The following is a 21,699-nucleotide window of genomic DNA, read 5'->3' as shown; positions in this document are numbered from 1 at the left end:
TCTTTTGGGCCAAGTGACTTTGATTTTATTTGTTGTAGATTGCAGTTTTGCTGACTCAATAATCATAATTGACAAATAATATCACAAACTGCATCTGAGAGGAATTGGGGGCACATGACAATCTGCTGTTATAGAAAATTATGAATGGGTAACTTCCAAGTAAACGCTTTAAAACTTGGAATGGTCTTTCATGTAGGATAGATGAGGTAAGAACTCTGGAATCATTCAAAGGATCATCAGGTGCTGCGGTGAGGGACAATAGGTTTCAACAGAAGATTGCGTTAGATGGCCTGATCAGTTTCCCTGATGCGCATTGACTGTGAACTGTCTCAAATTAGAGCATTCTTGCCATAGGACTTCAGTTACTGATGGTAATAATAATAGGCAGACCATTTATAAAATGCAGAAGCATTAATGTAGTTCAGAGATTTTAGAAAAAAATTGAGACATGTTAATGTTTTGTCTCCAATTTCAAAAGAACAGAAAATTTGGCGTTCCAGCCAAAAGTTAATTTGCTCAGTGGCGTTGGAAAATCCCACCTGCGAACGAGGACAGAAGATTTTGGCCTATATTTTGTTAATATGGCATCAATATACTTTTGTTGCCATGTGTTTGCATAAAAATCCGCAACTGCTAATTTTAGCAAAATGCTTAAATCAACTACTTTCAAATCAACTGAACAATGACAATGATTGTGACAATGATTCTTGTAAATGTCCCAGGGTTCTTTAATCTGTAAACCTCTTTAGCTGGTGTTAAGTGACGTTGATTAATTACCCAAATGAAATATAAAAATGTATTGGCTTATTTGTAAAATAACAAACTTATATTAAAGGTTCCATGGTTTCCTCATAAATGATCTTGCAAGACAGTTTGATAGGTTTGTTAACTGTTATTTGTAACTATAATACTTAACTTGCTAATGCAACAGTTATTATATTTTCTCGAAATCAAAAACTTTAAATTTCTACAGTCAATAAATAGATTGTAATAATGGCGAGGCATCGGTGATATTGCAGGTAAAATCGGACAGCAACATCTGACATTTGTGTGTGTAGATATATATACACACATGTATGCACGTATACTTGCCAAGTCTGCAGAAGCAGATTGATGAGGTTTTCTTTTATGGTGGAATATTTGAGAGGAGTGAATTTCCCAAGGGCCCTATTCCAGAGGGAGGATGGTCATTAAACTGCTTTCACACTAAGGCCGGGATTTACCCTGCTGTACCGAACTCCCACCACAGATACGGTGAACCGTTCAAATATCCGTTTCCTTTGGTGGGACCAGAAAATTTCATTTCATTCATTTCACATATATTGGCAAATTAGTTATAGACTTTTTATCCATTTTTTTCTTTTCTTTTTTTAAATTTAGAGTACCCAATTATTTTTATCCCAATTAAGGAACAATTTTAGCATGGCCAATCCACCTAATCTGCACATCTTTGGGCTGTGGGGATGAAACCCATGCAGACATAGGGAGAATGTGCAAACTCAACACGGACAGTGACCCAGGGCCGGGATTCAAACCCGGGTCCTCAGCGCCACAATCCCAGTGCTAGCCACTGCGCAGCATTTCATCCATAATATTGGCTTCAATCATTTGGCTTCTCCCTTCCCTTCCCACTACTAAGTGATCATGTACTATTTTGCTATGTTCAAGTATTATCTTCAAGTACCCTAATAGAAGCAATGTGAATGAATTTAAAGCACCTAGAGATGCAAAACAAAATGTTAACCTATGTTTGGAGTGGTACCACTTGAGGTGGTATCTTTCTGTTCAAATGAGTTTAAATTTACTCCAGTGAAAAGAATGAGGAATTGTCAGATACAAACATACCAGCCAGCTTGCGAGGAATCCAGGTTCTAGATTACCAGAAGCATCAGTTTAGAAAAACGTGTGCGTCTTAAAGTTAATTTACATTAAATTACAAAATTACACAAATGAAAATCTTTGAAAAAATTGTGTAATGTGGGTTGATCCTTGAATTTTAATTGTCATATTGTACAATAAGAAACAATTCTAACATGAGAGCTAGTTGAGGTGTGGGAGGATATTGGGCATTCATTTGTGGTCTTTGCAAAATAGTTTAATACTCAGACACCCATGAAACACAGCAACAACATTCCATTATAGTTACATTTGTTCATGCAATTGACAACACAAACTACTACACTTTTACGGCTTCTAATCAGCAGGCCAGGTTCTTGCACAGCAACTGTAGCAACTTGCACATCAGTCAGAGCTTTAGAACACATAAAAAGTCTTCACTTACCTATGCAGGTTTTCCCATCTGAATGCAGAGCATATTTCTGGTGACAGCCGCACACGGGTCCGTTGTCTGCATCATCGCAGGTATGCTGACAGCCCCCATTTCCATAGTTACAGGTTACTGTTACACAAAGTGTAGGAAGGCAAAAATGAAAACACAAAACTCTATATTTTGGAGCTCATTTCACAGCTTCATACTTCTTTACAGTTATATTGTACAAGCATCGGAAGAGAGACATGATGGAATACATCATTCATTCTTTAAGTGCTGATGTCAATTTGATTTCGGAAAGATGTCTTAATAGTCCTGCTTATGAGTTGAATAAACTTAGGAAATGTCGCTGCCTGCAGGAAACTATACATTGTATTTATCTGCAGACTATTCAATATTTTGAATTTATTTCCAATTCAATATGGTGGCGAGGGAGAGTTGGGATGTCATGTGCAAAATAAAGATTGGCTATTACTTCCTCGAACAACTGGGACCACCACCTTCCACCCAGTCAAAACTGGATCTGAGTAATAGCAGGGCAAGTCTGAGTTCATCACTTAAGTTCTGATATTTGCCTGGCTGTGGATGCAATCTCATTGCTCACCTTCACAATTAATGCTCCCACATAACCAAACACAGAGTTCAGGGGAGAAAATTAATTGTTTTTTTAAAACATGCCTCTAGCAACTTGCATTTTAGCAAGATCAACATTAGCCCCATTGGAGGCAGTTGCAGTGGCTGACAAATCAGAGCGAGGGGGAAGAGTGGATACCTGATTGGAGGGAGCATCAGCAATGACTAACAAATCAGAGCGGTGAGTGAGAGAGGGGGTCCTCCCACAGTGTTTTCCAAAATAAAGCAAGGAGTGATATGAGAGGGCAACAGGTAAGTAAATCAGTGGTTTAAACCAGTACTCGGAAAATTTCAATGCATGAAAATATAACAGTAAGTGAATTAATCAGAGTATTAGCACAGAGCACGTTTGGAGATATTAATTAAAATTCATAATTTATACATGGCACTAGCTAGGTTATAAAAGAATATGTTTTTTTCTTAGATTATGGATAGGCAGCTGAGTTCTGTTGCTTATAATTCTTGTGCCTTGTGGGAACCTCAAGACTCCTCATGTATCCTGGGGAAACCATGTATGCTGGAAGTATTTCCAGCAGGAGTCACTGTAGAACATCAAGGAGGATGGTGTTTCCTAAATCGTACCTTCCAGGAGATGGCCACCCCATGGGCAGTGAGAGTTCAGGATAGTGGATGATCACCTGGAAGAGTCATAAAAAGCAGGAAGTGCAGGAGTCTTGGGGTATGTGCCACTCTGAAACAGGTACTCAGCACTAAAAACTGCTAGGAGTGATAACAGAAAGAGTGCAGTCCCAACCATGGCAGCAATGTTGAAGAAAGTGCAGAGGAGGGAACAGCAAAGAGTGGAATGCAGTTGTAACTGGAGATCCTATAGTAAAGAGAGCAGGGACATTTCTGTAGCCACTAGCAGAATGTGCACACATGGGGCAGATGGAATCTCATCCAAACAAGTGTGAGATAATGGATTTTGGCATAATATAGACTAAATGATACATTTCTAAAGTGTGTACAGGGACAGAGAGATCTGGAGCTTCACCTGCATAGGTATTAGAAGGTGACAGGATATATTGAGAGAATAGTTAGCAAAGCATGTGGGTTTCATCAATCGATTGTTGCAGATATCTGTTTTAGAATATAATTTTTAGTTTAAGGAACTAAAGTTTTAACTGAAGAAAAATGGGGACATCGGATTACCAAATTGATATGCAACTCTGAAGTGAATGCAATTTAAACAAGCTTGAAGTTAATTGCAGTTAAACCTGCTCAAAAAAATGAATAATCCAGTTCTCAGCCTGTCATGGAGCCAGCAAGTCCTGAGAGACGGCAATTATATACATTAGAAATATAAATTATTCCTAAGAGGTGCAGAATTAATGAGTTGTGTTTAAGGTAAAATAAATTATTTACATTTCTGTTTGAACCACCGTATAAGCATGTCACATTACCAGAGAGGTAATGATTTAAGGTGAAGTCTTGGTTGGAAGGTTCTTTTGTTTAATTTATCTGTGTGTTTTCCGATAGAAGCAAGCCACTCAGTTTGGAAACAGACAGAGGCAGTTGCAGTTTCGGGCTAGGTGTAGGCTGCAGCTCACTGGAGTAGGGAGAGCCAAAGAAAATGGGTGGGATTCTCCACCGGCGGGATTCTCCATTTTGCCAGCACCCAGGAGTTTCCGGACGGCATGGGGCTGCCCCACAAAGGGAAGCCCCATCGATTGGTTGGCATTACGGAGAATCCTGCTGGTGGGTCGGGGCAGAAATGTGACGCGGCGGGACGGAGAATCCAGCCCAATAAATATTAGCCAGTTAGGCCTACACTTTGAGCAGAAAAAATACTAACTTCAACGTTCATCATGTGGAATGTGGGAAGTGCTCTAAATCTGTTTGGATTTCATGAAGGAAAAGCAGCTGGAAGATTTGTTCTGTCTTGCAGCTAGTGGAAGAAATCTACAGTGGTCCTCACAGAGCCTTGCGGCAGAAAGCACTTAGCAGAGTTAACTTGGAAAGCTGTGGGAAGACAGTTGGAGATCTGCTAGAAACCCAAACAAGGAGCTGGTGCATCCAAAAACAGGAAGTCTGTAAAGTTGAAGGGTCATGCAGGCAAAAAGCTAATGTAAGGACTCCTATTGCATCTTACCTTGGAAGATAACTGGAACACTGAGGAGAATTAAAATTAATTCCAGAGGGATATGACATTCCTTTGTTTTGGGCTCTAAAGGAGTGAATTGACCTTCAAAGTTTCATAAGAGAAGGGAACTCTTTGGCAAGGAGGGTGAGCAGGAGAGTATCAAGTAAAATTCAGTTTATAGCATATGTCCTCATTAATTATTGAAATGGGTTTATAGCATAAGTCCTTATACACTATTATGTTAAGTAATACTTGGTTTGCTTAATCTTTTTATATACATCAAAGTTCGTTTATGTTAAAAAAATATGGGCTGAATTCTCCGGCATCGGGATTCTCCATTTTGCCGGCATCCTAGGGGTTTCCCAATGGCATGGAGTTGCCCCACAATGGGAAACCCCATTGACCAGCCAGCAAAATGGAGAATCACGACAGCGTGCTGCACCAGAAATCTGATACGGCAGGATGCAGAAACCCACCCATGATATTTTGTATATATATATGAAACTCAACTTCTGATCTCTATTCTATGGCACATTTAGAGCAGAGTTCAGAACAGGAAATTATCATTTGGATAATAGTGTCCTATTTCTCCATGCTGTGCTGTCTTGTAGAATATCATCTGGATCATTTCACTAATATGCACTAAATGGTTAGAGCAAATGTTACTATCCTACATTTTGTTCAAAATCAGAGAAATAATAAGTACATAAATTCTCAAATGACAGGCAAACATAATTTTTAAGAAACATGAATATTTTTCCCTATATTATACACATTGTCATGTGAGTGTCCCTTTAAGAAAGATTTGGTCTTACCACATGACCTGTAGCACAGCTTCAGTGATGTCATTTGTGGGTGGAGCTGGGCTGTGGCTGTCAGGTGAGAGGGTTTTTTAGTGTTTGGGTTTCAGTTTCGGTTTGTTGCTTTGGACTGCAGAAGAGAAGCAGTGTTTCCCTGTTTCATTTTAAAGCTGTTCCAGGGAACTGAAAGCACATTGGGTGTGGCAAACTATCTTGGTAACTTTAAAGATGGAGTTGCTTTCCAGAAGGAGTTTTGAATCCGCTGGTTGGAGGCTGGATCTGAGGGAAAGGACCCGTCCCATTCAAGTGAAATTAGAATGTGCTGGGCCACGTCCTTGAAAGGGGTTTGGGTTTATTGGATTTTGTATTGAATTGGAACAGCTATTAAGGAGAATTCATTAATATACGTAGCTTACTGTAGTGGTTGTGTTTTCTTCATATTTGTAATTGATACCAAATTATTGTTTCATATATGTTAACTACATTCTTATAATAAACTTCGTTTTGATAAAAGAGCTTAGGAAGTCTGATGAATCGCACCTGAAGTGAAGGCTCTTGTACTCATCTAGCCAAATTCAACATAAAAGTTATAGGTCAGGTGAAATTCATAATACACTTTGGAGTTTCTAAGCCCTGGCCCATAACAACATACCCATAGTTAAATGTCACCTATAGAGTTACCTATGGAATTGTACACTGTTAGGACCAAATATAGTCTTCAGGGAAGCTTGGTCCGAGGACAGAAGATGTTTGGATCAGAGCACACAGACATAGCAGAGTTCCTATTTTAAAATCATTCATGCTGCGCTTATTCTTACATATTTGCATCATAAATTCTTATGTCTGCAATTATAATATCCACAATTAAATAAACTTACACACTATAATTACACCTTTCCACCAGTAATAATGTTACAAGCCTAGATTGTGTGCTCAAACACTGGAACAAGACTTGAGTGTATGATCTTCTGGCTCAGAGAAGAAACACCTACCATGGACCATCTTACACTTTTGTTCTTGTATATAGCTGAGAATCTATGAAGTCCTGAGAGGGATCATTGTAAGTTACAACAAATTATATACATTGTAAACAAAATATATTAAGTACAAGTCAAGAGCGTTATAGAGTGTGAGAATTGCAAACAAATGGCTCATGTCAAAAACAAAGCCTGAGTCTTGAGTGATTTAAGACATTGGCTAGGATCTTTCTCATTGCGATTTCAGTATGATTACATTCTGGGGCCAGAATAATTGGAGTAGTATCAGAACACTCTTGAAAATAGTTCCAACTCTTCAAGGAATTCTTTGAAGGATGGGGGGAAACAGAAAATAAAGTGCAGCAACAGTAATGCATGGATGTATCCTGAAGATTTATGGGGCAAGGCAACCTTTTAATTTTTAATAGCATCCCACACATGGCTGGTAATCCTAGATGCTCGGAAGGAACTGATGTTCCTAATGTCCAACAATGTCCAGGAGCTACTAACGGTAAATATGGTGGATGATCTATTGCTATTATGTGAAGACATTAGATCACTCCCATCCTTTTTAAGGCAGGTAAGTCTTACATCCCCATCACTTTCGCTGGAAGACTCTCCCCTTCATTTCTAACAAGAGATATGTATCTACCAATAAGATACACTATTCTTCAGTATATTCAGAGATTAAGTAGTTTCTTCCTTATTTTTTTTCCATTGACTTTTTTATTATTAGGGCTGCTTCAGCTGATAAGATTTATTTTATTGTATAATGCAAGGAAATGTCAAAAGACCTGTATATTGTGGCCAGGATATTTCAGATAGAGGGGTTCCATGTCCTGTCATCTGAAATGTCAGAGGGGAACACATCCCCATTAACCCGACCTGCTACGCAACCATTTCACACTTGAAGAAGGTCAACTGGCTGAAGGTGAGACCTCCATTCTTCACTTGGAAATCCCACCTGAGAGTGTTGCTGGCCAATCTGAAAAGCTGCAGTGGACAGAAGAACAACTTCCTGATGATGTAAGACCCGGAACTGGATGCAAAGCTAAGTTTTCAGGGTCGCAGAAGAGTGAGGGGAGCGAAGGTCCAGTTGTCACCGGGCATTTGGAGGGTACCATTTCAGGGGGACACCCAAAGCTAGAAGAGGCTTCTGATGGAGGTGCTTCACCCCCCTTCCCCATCCAGGCCGAAGCCCATTCATTTTAGGGCTCCTCCCACACCCAGGAAATCTGTCTGCCAGCTTACAAATTGAGGTTAGGCAGGAAATGGACCTCAAGTGGCCAATAATTAGCTGATTAAAGGCCTCAATTGAGGCAAGAGTAGGCAGCCTGTCCGAGGCTTTGCCTGCCCCAAATAAAATCACTGAGTGGTCAGGTTTGGCGGGTACCCATTCATTCTAACTCGCGCTGTGTCATGTCCCCCCCTCCCCGCCCCCGCCCACTCATCTCACTCCAAACCTCGCTGTTGGGAGAGTGTGAAATTCAGGCCTATAGATTTTATATCAAGCTTTTAATCACAAGACCATTTTCCAAACTTGAAATTAGTTAATTAGATAATTATGGGCTATTGTGTTAACTGAACACTGTCTTTTTAATTCTTTCACAGGATGTCGGCTTCACTGGCTGGATCAGCATTTATGGCCCATCCTTAATTGCCCTTGAAAAGTTGGAAGGTGAGCAGCCTTCTTGAACCACTGCAGTCCCTGTGACGTAGGTGCATCCATAGAAAGAAAAATAAAGGAAACGCAGACAAGCATTAAGCCATGCAGGCAAGGTGATCTGTTCAGCCAACTGGTTTGTCTTTATTGCAAGTAGGTTGGAGCATAAGAGTAAGAAAGTCTCGCTGCAAATGTACCTGAAGTTGATGAGGCCACATCAAGAATGGTGCGTACAGTTTTATATCTGTGCCTAAAGAAGGATATATTTACATTTGTGGGGTGCAGCAAAGATTCACTGATTAGTTCCTGGGATGAGAGGGCTATCTAACAAGGTGAGATTGAGTTGAATGGGCCTATCTGCTCTGGGACTGGAAGAATCAGAGGTGATCACTGATGCACGATCAATAACTCCCGAAGCGAGATTGTAGGACAATTGGAGGCTTTATTGAACTAGATGTTTCCCCCAGCAGCGCAGGTACAGAATGCAGCAGCTAGAGAAACACAGACTCTTATACTCCACCTTACTGGGTGGAGCCAGCAGGCAGGATTCACCAATGATCTTACAGTATCGGGTACCTCCAACACCAATGATCTTACAGCATCAGGTACCTCCAACCTAGGTACCATAATACCCCTAATACCGACTACCACATTCACCCCCTGATAAAAAAAAAATAGTCCGGCGGGGGTGGTGATCTCGCGTTATACAGTGGTGGAGGTTATGGCGGTACCCGTCGGTGGTACAGTGTTCTGCCTTTTTACATGTCACACAAATTATTTACATGTATTTATTTACAGGTACATTTCATAATGAAGCTATTAGTCGATCGGGGGCCCTGGTCGTCCTCTGTGATCGTCGTAGTCTCGGCGGTGATGCAGGCACCGGCTCGGGCATCCGTGACTCTGGGAGCATGGCGTCTTCAGCTTCATCACCCCTGGGTTGGACCAGTGGAAGGACCGATCCCCTGGGAAGGGGGCAGCCGTGGGGTGCGCCGGTGGGAGGGTGGGTGGGGTTGGTGAGGGGGGTGTGGGTGGGGATCCAGCGAGCGCCAGGTCCCGGAGGGAGACCGTATCCTGCCGGCCGTCGGGGTATGCCACATAGGTGTACTGAGGGTTAGCATGAAGGAGGTGTACCCTCTCGGCCAATGGGTCCAACATGTGCGTCCACACGTGTTTGCGGAGCAGAATGGGTCCAGGAGCTGCCAGCCAGGTTGGGAGCGAGGTCCCGGAGGAGGACTTCCTAGGGAAGATAAGGAGACGTTCATGAGGTGTTTCGTTGGTCGTGGTACACAGTAGTGATCGAATGGAGTGCATCGGGGAGGCCTCCTGCCAGCGGGAGACTGGGAGATTCCTGGACCGTAGGGCCAGTAGGACGGTCTTCCAGACCGTTCCGTTCTCCCTCGCCACCTGCCCGTTTGTAACTGGTCGTCCTGCTTGAGGCAATGCCCTTGCTAAGCAGGAATTGACGCAGTTCGTCGCTCATGAAGGAGGACCCCCTATCGCTGTGGACGTAGGCAGGGAAACAGAACAGGGTAAAGGTGCTGTGGAGGGCTTTAATGACGATGGCAGTCGTCATGTCGCGACAGGGGATGGTGAACGGGAACCGGGAGCACTTGTCAATCGCGTTCAGGAAGTACGTGTTGCGGTCGGTGAAGGGGAATGGCCCTTTGAAGTCCATGCTGAGGCATTCAAAGGGGCGGGAAGCCTTCACCAGATGCGCTTTCTCTGGCCGGTAGAAGTGCGGCTTGCACTCCGCGCAGATTTGGCAGTTCCTGGTGACGGTCCCGACCTCCTCGATGGAGTAGGGCAGGTTTTGATAAAATGGAAGAAACGAGTGACCCCCGGGTGGCAGAGGTCATCGTGAAGGGTCCGGAGTCGGTCCACTTGTGCGTTGGCACATGTGCCACGGGATAGGGCATCAAGAGGCTCGTTTAGCTTCCCGTGACGATACAAGATCTCGTAGTTGTAGGTGGAGAGCTCGATCCTCCACCATAAGAACTTATTGTTCTTTATCTTGCCCCGCTGTGCATTATCGACCATGAAAGCTGCAGATGGTGACGTTGTCGAGGTACGGAAACGTGACCCGCAAACCGTACCGGACAACCATTCGGTCCATCTCCAGTTGGAAGAGCGAGACCCCATTTGTGACATCGAAGGGAACCCTTAGGAAGTGGTATAGCCGCCCATCTGCTTTGAATGCAGTGTACTTGCGGTCATCTGGGCGAATGGGGAGCTGGTGGTAGGTGGATTTGAGCCCACCGTGGAAAAGACCTTGTATTATGCAATCTGATTGACCAAGTCAGATATGCGGGGGAGAGGGTACGCGTCGAGCTGCGTATACCTGTTGATGGCCTGACTATAATCGATGACCATCCTGTGCTTCTCCCCGGTCTTTACAACCACTACTTGAGCTCTCCAGGGGCTGTTGCTAGCCTCGATAATACCTTTTTCAGTAACCGCTGGACTTCCGACCTGATGAAGGTCCGGTCCTGGGCACTGTACCGTCTGCTCCTGGTGGCGGCGGGTTTGCAATCGGGTGTGAGGTTTGCAAACAGAGAAGGCGGGTCGACCTTGAGGGTCGCGAGACTGCAGACAGTGAGAGGGGGTATAGGGCCGCCAAATTTAAAGGTTAAGCTCTGGAGGTTACATTGGAAGTCCAATCCCAGGAGTGTGGCAGCGCAGAGGTGAGGGAGGATGTAGAGTCGGAAATTGTTAAACTCTCTTCCCTGGACTGTGAGGTTAGCTATGCAGTACCCCTTGATCTCTACAGAGTGAGACCTGGAGGCCAGGGAGATTTTCTGGTTAACTGGGTGTATAGGGAGGGAGCAGCGCCTTACCGTGTTGGGGTGTATAAAGCTGTCTGTTCTCCCGGAGTCGATCAGGCAGGATATCTTGTGTCCGTTGATGAGTACAGTCGTCGTAGCGGTCGAAAGAGTTCGAGGCCGAGACTGGTCTAGAGTCACCGAGGCGAGTTGTGGCAGAAGCCACGGGCTTCTCGGGTGGTGTGCGATCATCCGAATCTGGGTTTTGAGACTCCAGCCAAGATTGTGGCGCCCACGGGTCGCACATGGCCGGGGGTGGGCAAGATGGCGGCGTCCACGAATCGCACGTGATCTCTGGGGAACAAGATGGAGGCGCCCGGGGTCCACACGTAGCTCGCGGGATCGAAGATGGCGGCGCCCACAGGCTGCACGTGGCCTGCGATGAGGGTAATGGCGTCGGTCCTGGTTCGCCCCGGAGACAGCGGCGACCGCCCGGGCCTGGCTTGCCGCCACAAAATGCCCTTTTTTTCCACAGCCCTTGCAGGTTGCGGAGCGGGCCGGGCAGCGTTGCGGGGGGTGCTTGGCTTGCCCGCAAAAATAACATCGGGGCCCTCCGGGGTTGCCTGGCAGCCGCGCGGCACAAGCTTGTGGGGTGTTGGGGGATACGTCGGAATTGGCTGCAGATGGGGTCCACACTGCCCATGGGGCTGCCGCGCGATCGGTGACGTACGCTCGGGCATTGCGGGAGGCTACGTCTAAGGAGCTTGCGAGGGCCCGTGCCTCCTTGAGACCTAGCGTCTCCTTTTCTAGCAGCCGCCGGCGGATCTGAGAGGACAGCATACCTGCAACAAAGGCGTCCCGGATTAAAAGTTTGGCGTGGTCGTTGTCTGAAACTTGCGGACAGTCACAGTTCCTACCTAGTACCAGCAGTGCGCGGTAGAATTCGTCTAGCGATCCCCCGGGAATTTGTCGTCTGGTAGCTAGAAGATGTCGGCATAAACCTGATTTACTGGCCGAATGTAGTGTCCTTTCAACAGGGTCATCGCGGCCTCGAAACCGTCCGCGTTCTCGATGAGCATGTAGATTTCTGGGCTCACCCTTGAGTGGAGAACTTGCAGTTTCTGGTCCTCAGCGGGTGTAGTTGTGGCCGTCCTGTTGTATCCGTTGAAACACGCCAGCCAGTGTTTAAAGGTTGCCGCTGAGTTTGCTGCGTGGGGGCTAGGTTGCAGACACTCCGGCTTCATGCGGAGCTCCATTCTTCAAATCTAGTTCAATAAATTGATGCATGGTCAATAACTCCCGAAGCGAGATTGTAGGACAATTGAAGGCTTTATTGAACTAGGTGTTTCCCCCAGCAGCGCAGGTACAGAATGCAGCAGCTAGAGAAACACAGACTCTTATACTCCACCTTACTGGGCGGAACCAGCAGGCAGGCTTCACCAATGATCTTACAGTATCAGGTACCTTCAACACCAATGATCTTACAGCATCAGGTATTCTCCATGCATTCAGGATATGATAATACGTATGAGACTCAAACGTTGGGAGTACAAAACAAGCAGTTTCTTGTGAGGAGAAAATAGGGAAAACACAAAAAGAAATAAGTGTCTGGAGAGAAAAGGCAAGGTATTCCTCGGCATCTACAGCTACCTACATGTGCAGTCCCTCTGGTTTTTGGCGAGCTCAAAGCCAGGCCTGCATTCACAGGCCACCCCACCCTTCGGTGCCTCTCGGCAGATATGTGCACATCCATGATCCTTGTTCATACAGTTCATGCCCTCTGCAAAGAAAGCACAGTACAGGAAGAGAAGAAAAACAATTAGATTACAAAGTCAACATATGCAAAGACTTCACCATTCTGTAATTGTCATTGGTGCCTCTTGACCAGTGTTGTCTGTGGGCCACATGGGGCAAAATAACTGACTGGCCACTTGCTGGTCCTCCCCCACCCGTTTGCCACAGCGAAAAAAAAAAATCCTCATCAAAATTAAGGGGAAGAATGAGGCACCAGCGTGATGGTGTCTGGTTCCAAGCTGGAGAGCTTCAGACTCATGTCGGGCACCACGTTCAGCTGGTTCCTCTTTTCTGTTTTCAGCCCAATAACATAAACCTGGTTCATAAACTACATTGTTGCTGTTTGCACTTAAGGTGCCGCACATGCCAGTCTGGTTGTGTGTTATTACACGAGTGGTGGGGCTGAGAGTTCTGGCCTGGTCACGGCATTGTGCGTCAGTGATTTGTATTTTGGACCAACCCGCAAACTGCCAGTAGTCTGCAGACCAAACTTTGAGGACCACCTTTCTAGGCTAGAGTCTAGGCATCTACTGGTACTAATTAAACAATCTGGGTTACATTTTAACTCTTCCCCAAACTTATTTTACAGCAAGCGAGAGAAATGGGGTACAGCTGTCATTCAGTTAGGATATCAGATATCACTTAACCATGCATCTTCTTTTGTTTTACACATTGTTTTATTTTTCTGGATCGGGCTACGGTCACATCTCTTTTGCCAAGGCAGACATGTATTTTGCTCCGACACTTGCCAATGTTGCCTTCAGAACTTATTTGATGACACAAGGTGCAACCCAGGCGGGATATCCTTGTTTGATTCTTCAATCCTCCCTATAGAAGGATCACAAAGATTGCACGTCCCGATCTGAAGAAGGCCAGATCAATGTTGAAAGTTATGAATGTTTGAACCTCCATCCTATACATAGTGGACTGGGTTCCGGTTCCCCAGCAGCGTGTATCTATGCACAAGGCTGCGCACTGTTCGCTGGCGGTGGAATTCTCTGTTCACACCGCTGTCAATGGGAATTCTCGTTGAAGCACTCCACGCCACGCAGATGGGGATGTGCTGCCGGTGGGACCAGAGAATCCCTTTGATAAGGAACAGCCGGAGAATTCCGGCCAGTGTCTCCACTTGAATATTGAGCCTATCGTATATTTATTTGTGGAAGGATCTGTTAGCTCAGCTGGCTCGACGGCTGGTTTGTGATGTGGGGTGATGCCAACCCTGTAATTCCTGTAATTTCCGGTTGAGGTCATTCATGAAGGCCTCGGCCTTCTTAACCTTGCCCCTCACCTGAGGAGTTGTGATGCTGAGGTTAAATCACCACCAGTCAGCTCTCTCTTAAAGCGGGGAGCAGCCTATGGTTCTCTGGGACTGTGGTGACTTACACCTTCATTTATTTGGAACAAGTCTTTGCATGAGCTGCAATGCAGCTATTCCCGTGTGCATCCTTTTAACAAACTGGTTAATTTATTCTTGTTAAATTCCTATGTGTACTATTCAGTTGGCTGGATGGCTGGTTCATGTTGCGGAGTGACAATAACAGCGTGGGTTCAATTCCCATATCGGCTGGCCATTCATGAAGGTCATGCCTTCTCAACATTGCCCCTTAGTGACCCTCAGGTCAAATCACCATCAGTTAGCTCTCAGAAAAGGGGACAGCAGCTCATGGCTCTCTGTGGACTGTGGTGGCATTTACATTTTCTAATTTATTTTCACAAATTCATTGAACAAAAGTAAATTGGGGCAGCAGAGTGGTGGGGATGGAGATGGCTGAGCAGACAATGACAATCTTGAATAAGATATTGTCCATCAATTATGCAGGTCTAAAAAGAAAGGAAGAGCATTTATACAGCATCTCTCACAATTACTGTACACCTCAAAGCGCTTTACTGCCATGAAGTACTTCTGGAGGTATTGTCACTGGTGTCACAAGCGAGAGTCGTACAATTGGCACCAATTGCACACAGCAAGCTCCCATAGATAGCAATAGCTAAATAATCTGCTTTTGTGATGTTGATTGAAGAACAGATACTGGCCATGACACTGGGGATTACTCTCCTGCTTTTCTCCTATGACAGGAAGGAAGGAATGGGAAAAGGAGATGGAGGTGGTGGTTAGTGGTGGAGACGTGAAGCATGAAATTCTGTCTCTTAGCCCGCAATCAGCAAATAATAGATACCTGGAGTGATTTCTAGTCATTGATGTCAATTAAACCATAATATCCAAGACATAGGAGCAGAATTAGGTCATTCGGCCCATCGAGTCTGCTCCGCCATTCAATCATGGCTGATATAGTTTCATCCCGATTCTCCTGTCTTCTCGCCATAACCCCTGTCATAATATACACCAGTATATCATGGTGCAGATACACACACACTGATGGACACACAGCAAGACCAATCAACACACACAACACCGCAGCCAATCACCAGTTAGAGCACACTCACTATAAGACAGGGGGCATTGGAGTTGCTGCTCATTCGGGATGCAGCCTCCTACAAGGACAGAGCTTACAGCTTACAGCACAGATCCTCACCATATGGTTCGGACAGGCATAGGTCTTTAGTTTAATCTAACATCGTGTTAACCCACAGTGAAAGTATGTTCAACAGTTTCTAACTTAATAAAATAGTGTTGCACTATTTTAAGTGTTGGTGGCCTGTATGTGTTCCACGGATCCAGAGCACCCGACACATCAACCCCGACCCCCTTACTAATCAAGAACCTATCTATTTTAAAGACCCTCAGTGACTTGGCCTCTGCAGTCTTCTGCGGCAAACAAGTTCCACAGATTCACCACCCTCTGGCTGAAGAAATTCCGCCTCGTCTCAGTTTTAATGGATCGACCCTTCAGTCTGAGGTTGTGCTCTCGGGTTCTACTTTTTTCCTACTAGTGGTACATTCTTTCCACGTCCACTCTATCTAGGCTGAAGCAATTTTTGAAAAACTCTCGAGATTTGTTCTTGGGACTTTGTTGCATCAGATAAAGCCTTGGTAATATTCCTTTGTAATCACTTATTAGTCTGCTATTTCTTTCTTTCTTTTTTTAAAAATTTAGAGTACCCAAGTATTTGTTTTCCAATTTAGGGGCAATTTATCGTGGCCAATCCACCTAACCTGCACATCTTTGGGTTGTGGGGGTGAAGCCCACCCAGACATGGGGAGAATGTGGAAACTTCACACGGACAGTGACCCAGGGCCGGGATTCGAACCCGGGTCCTCAGCGCCGCAGTCCCAGTGCTAACCACTGTGCCACATGCCTGCCCCTATTTTGTTCTTTCTGGAAAATATATGTTAGTTTGTGGACCTCATGGAGCTCATTTGCCACGAAAAAATGTACAAGTTTAGTCATACAATCCAACGGTGCAGATATTGGCTGAAGCTCTCTGCCCAGTTAACTAGCCATGGAATCCACCTCTACCAATGTTAATTTGAATCTGGTACCAAGTCAAGGAGATCTCCAGGCGTCCAGCAACAGTGACACCATCAAGCAAGCTAAGCAGTCAGCCAAAATGAAGAATTCTCGCAGACAGCAAAACAGGAATTTAAAGCCATTTCACTTTTACTGTACGTTTTACGGAGAGTGAAATAAAGATTGGGACATACATATTGGAAGCAGAAATATCAAACAAAATTTAAAGAAACTTTTTAAAATATGGAATTTACAAAATGGAGACATTTGGCATTACATCGATGTAAAATCCGATTTCCAGAGCAGAAAAAAGTTGTTCAGCATTAATTATGACTTAGTACACCCTTAAAACCACAGGTATCATTCATTATCAAGACAATCATTTCCAAGGAAGTTAACAACTGAACAAGGTTCCTGATTCCCGTGTACAAAGAGAAAAAAAATCAGACATCGGTTTAATTTCTAGAGGGATGGAAATAAAAACCTGGGGCGGGATTCTCCGACCCCCTGCCGGGCCGGATAATTGCCGGGGGCTGGCGTGAATCCCGCCCCCGCCAGTTGCCGAATTCTCCGGCACCGGATATTCGGCGAGGGCGGGAATCGAGCCGCGCCGGTCGGCAGACCGCCCCCCCCCCCGGCGATTCTCAGGCTCGCGATGGGCCGAAGTCCCGCTGCTGAAATGCCTGTCCCATCGGCGAGAATCAAATCACCTCTCTTACCGGCGGGACTAGGTGGCGCGGGCGGGCACCGGGGTCCTGGGGGGAGGGGGACGCGGGGCGATCTGGCCCATGGGGGTGCCCCCACGGTGGCCTGGCCCGATCGGGGCCCGCCGATCCGCAGGCGGGCCTGAGCCGTGGGGGCACTCTTTTCGGCCACAGACTTCACCATGGCCGATGCGCAAGAGACACCCCCCCCCCCTGCACATGCGCGGGGATGACATCAGCAGCCACTGACGCTCCCGCGCATGCGCGGACTTCCGCCGGCCGGCGAAGTCCTTTCGGCCCCGGCTGGCGTGGCGCCAAAGGCCTTTCCCGCCGGCCGGCGGCGCGCCAACCACTCCGGCGCGGGCCTAGCCCCTTAAGGTGAGGGCTTGGCCCCTAAAGGTGCGGATCTCCGCACCTTTGGGGCGGCCCGACGGCGGAGTGGTTCCCGCCACTCGATCCCGCCGGGACCCCCTGCCCCGCCGGGTAGGGGGGAGAATCCCGGCCAAGAGATGTGATACGCATTTTGTATGGAACCTTAGTTAGGTGGCATTGGAACGCTGATCGCCATTTGATTTAAAAGTATTTCAGTACACTAGGGAAAGCACAAAAAATATTGACTGGTTTGAAATCAGAAACGATAGGTTAGACCTATGAGAAAAGATTAAATGGGCTGTGGCACTTTTTTCTTGAAAAGAAAGGACTGATGAGTGACCGGATAGAGGTCTTTAAGATTATGAAAAGATTTGATAGGATAGATGCTTTCAATTGTGTGTGAATCCAGAACAAATGGCCATAAATATAAAAGAGTCACAAATAAATCCAATGGGGAATTCAGGAAAAAAATTCCCTTGAATTCTTTGGAAGTGGTGAGAAGTGGAACTTGCTACTATGAGGGTAAATGTCTCAAAGAGGAAGCTAGGTAAGAACATGAGGGAAAGGATGTGTTTATTGGGTTTGAAGGCGCCTGAATGGAACATAAACAACAGTATGGACCTTTTGGACTGCATGGTCTGTTTCTATGCTTTAATAATCTGTAAAAATTTTAAAATATTTTTTAAAAACAGTCTTTCATCTCGCTCTCTAAAACCAATCATTCTTTCCCTCATTATTTAACTTGCTGTACCTGATTTAATGTTGAATTAATTATTATAACTCGTACTTCCTGGTTTAAAGTCTCGTACTATGCGTTGCATTATGAAGTCTTTCATCTGATTGGTTAAGGAGGTATATAGTTACTTTTTATATCCACACATGTATTGGGCAGCACGGTATCACAGTGGGTAGCACTGTTGCTTCACAGCTCCAAGGTCCCAGGTTCGATTCCTCCCTTGGGTCACTGTCTGTGCGGAGTCTGCACTTTCTCCCTGTGTCTGCGTTGGTTTCCTTTGAGTGCTCCGGTTTCCTCCCACAAGTCCCGAAAGACATGCTGTTAGGTGAATTGGATATTCTAAATTCTCCCCGTGTACATGAACAGGTGCCGGAATGTGGCGACTAGGGGCTTTTCACAGTCACTTCATTGCAGTGTTAATATAATCCTACTTGTGACAATAAAGATTATTATTATGTCCCAGAGCCCTGTTGAGGCTGCTGTACCTTTTACCAGCCTCAAATATTCATGGGAATTAGGCCAAAAGACTGCATTAGCTTCATCAGGGATTGATGCAGAAAAATGGTAAAATAAAATTCAATGATAGCTATTTGTGACATTTCTGTAGGCATTTGTTGATCTACTACAAAAGGTATAACAGGAAATTGGGACAAGCCGGGGAAATTCAGGGTCATTCACAGAGTGACCAGAAGGCAATAAGTGTTCTGGAGTAATAAAATATTCTGTCAGTATCACAAAAATTAGATGCTAGTCACAGAAGGGGCGAAAACCATGAAAGATAGATAGGCTTGAAATGGAGGATAAAGTTATGAATGCTTTGAATAATTATTGAGTCCAAGTATTTGCAAGGAAGATATGAGCAATATTCTCTACACAGGCATAAACAATCCAAATGAAGTCAATAAGATAAAAAATAAAATGAAAGTACTGGATAAGTGATAAAATGTTCAAAACAAAATTATCCCAGGAAAATCAGGGGCGGGATTCTCTGACCCCCTGCCGGGTCGGAGAATCGCCGGCGGTCGGCGTTGTAGCTACCTGAGTTGGCCACTTCCCGACTTAAAATGGAGAACCGCAAAGGCTGAAGGAAAATTCAGTCAACACAGGCAAAAACTAGCAGGTGCAAGTTTACTGTGTATTAGACTCTGCAAAAACCCAGACAGCATCGATACAAGCAGCCATCTGCATAGTAATGTAGCAGCCATCTACATAGTAATGAACGATCCCCGGGAACAATCGAAACATTTTAAGGTAAACAAGGCCAAGCCGGACTCCAGCAGGAGCCAACACAAAAGAGGTTAACGGACACTTAAAGACCACCCAACGATCAGGGAACCGCTCCAGCATTGGAGAAATCGAACCAAGTGATTGGAACGAAGTCCAATCACTTGAAACCAAGTATGGAGTCCGCCCCGAAGGGTGGGAAGCCCCTGGGGACTATAAAGCAAAGCCCCCAAGTTCAAATCGTCCTTCTTGACAGGGTCACTCAGCAACGCGAAGCAACCCCTGAGAGTGAACTGTCCAGCGGCCTCCAAGCAAGAAGTCTCAAGTCAACGATCGCTATGAGATAGGCACTCCTAGCTACTAGTCCATACAGCTTTTGAATCCCGTAGACTCAGGACCTGAACAAAAGACCATTCGTTCCCCTGACCTGGTGGGCCAGTCCGAAGCTAGGAATAGGCCTGTTAGTTATAGAAATAGCCTAGAAAGTAGAGTTTATGCATGAGTAGCGCTTTACTGTGTATAATAAATGTGTATTGATTTGAATCTTACTAATTGGTGTGTAGAATTATTGATCATTACTTGAACTTGAACCTCGTGGCGGTATCATAAAGATACCTGGCGACTCTAGAGCAAAGGTTATTAAACAGAGCCAATTGAACCAACGAAAGGTTAGCAACAAGGTGAACCCTGCCCCCGCCTTCCTCCTCATTCGCCATCCCCTCAAAAGATCTGTCCGGTGTGAGCCACGCCGCCTGCCTCGGAGAATGACGGGGTCCGATGCAACTCAATTGGGTGCCGGGCTGCCCGATTTCTCCGGCCCACGATGGGCCGAAGTCCCGCCCGTCTTTTGCCAGTCCCGCCGGTGTAAATTGGAGTAGGTCCATACCGGCAGGACCTGGCAGCGCGGGCGGCGTCTGGGGTTCTTGGGGGGGCGTGGGGGGATCTGGTCCCGAGAGGTGTCCCCACGGTGGCCTGGCCTATGATCGCGGCCCACCGATCCGCGGGCGGGCCCGTGCTGTGGGGGCACTCTATCCTTCCACACCAGAGTCTGTACCGGTCTGCCATGACTAGTGCGGAAACGAAGCCCTCTGCGCATGCGCAGGGATGACGCCAGCACACGCTGGCGCTCCCGCGCATGAGCCAACGCGCGCCAGCCGGCGGAGGCCCTTCGCCGCCGGTTGGCGTGGCGCCAAGCCCCTTTCCCGCCATCCGGTGGGGCGCAAACCACTCCGGGGCCGGCCTAGCCCCTGAAGGTGCGGAGAATTCAGCACCTTCTGGGGCGGCCTGACGCCGGAGTGATACACGCCACTCCGTCCCGCTGGAGTTGCCCGCCCCACCGGGTTGGGAGAATCCCGCCCATGATCTTTATCCCAGCATGCTGGAAGAGATTAGGAGATTGGTGATACAATGGTATTCATTCCGAATGCGATACTGGACACCTCAGGGGATAAGAAACTGCCTAATTCCCTTCCCAATATTCAAAATTCACAAGCACTGGTAACTACAGCTGCTTTACATTCACTTCCATTCCATGTAGAATAATGGGCAGGATTCTTCGGCCGCGTCCGCCTGGTGACCGGAGAATCCCACCCGAGGTCAATGGAGTTCACCATTGTACGCGGCTCGCCGGTGGCATTCTTGCGGCGGGTGTGGCGTGAGAATCCAGCCCAATGAAATCGATTAACAGGAATAAACTTGAAAGATATCTGTACAATAACAACTCTAGAAACAACAACCACTCTACGCCTGAAAAGCAGCTTGCCGCAGCGCAGTACGGTCGATAAAAGCCGGGAGACCGCCCTCCTGGGATCTACAGCAAGATCCAATGCCAAGCTTTGACAAAGAGTCATCCAGCCTTGAAATGTTAGCTTCCTTCTCTCTCCACAGATGCTGTCAGATCCATTGTGATTGTCCAGCATTTTCTGTTTTGGTTTCAGATTCCAGCATCCGCAGTCATTTGCTTTTATCTTTGCTTTTAATTGACCAGTTAAGTCGCTCAATTGGGTTCCTGGCTGGTGTGCCGTTTGCCACCTTTCCCGCTTCTAGCAATAGGCATGGCTGTCGGAAGATGTGGGGTACGCCACTTGCACATTCTTACATCATTTACCAGCCTTCCCATCTCCTAGTCCACCCAAATGCCCTCTAAAATTCAGTCCAGTGAGTTCAGACTCCCATCATAACAAGCTGTGTTCCAATAAATCTGGTAACTTGTGGGATAGAAAAAACACAACAGGTTCCAAGGGCTAGGATTTCATGGTGCTGATTGAGG

At 46.0% G+C, this 21,699-nt stretch overlaps 1 protein-coding gene across 3 annotated transcripts in view; it reads right to left on the bottom strand.

Annotated features, from left to right (window-relative positions):
- Positions 1–21,699, bottom strand: part of scube1 (signal peptide, CUB domain, EGF-like 1) — a 406,877-nt gene that overhangs the window by 203,317 nt on the left and 181,861 nt on the right. For all 3 annotated transcript variants that reach the window (XM_072484510.1, XM_072484511.1, XM_072484512.1), the window contains exons 5-6: positions 12,842–12,967; positions 2,282–2,398 (exon numbers count right to left, since the gene is read on the bottom strand). In XM_072484510.1, the coding sequence (XP_072340611.1) occupies positions 2,282–2,398; positions 12,842–12,967 (243 nt within the window). The remainder of the gene's footprint in view (positions 1–2,281; positions 2,399–12,841; positions 12,968–21,699) is intronic.

This window comes from Scyliorhinus torazame, chromosome 19, assembly GCF_047496885.1.
Source record: "Scyliorhinus torazame isolate Kashiwa2021f chromosome 19, sScyTor2.1, whole genome shotgun sequence".
NCBI classification, from domain to species: Eukaryota; Metazoa; Chordata; class Chondrichthyes; order Carcharhiniformes; family Scyliorhinidae; genus Scyliorhinus; species Scyliorhinus torazame.
Note: the sequence above shows the minus strand (reverse complement) of the source record. Positions and strands in the feature narration are given on the sequence as shown.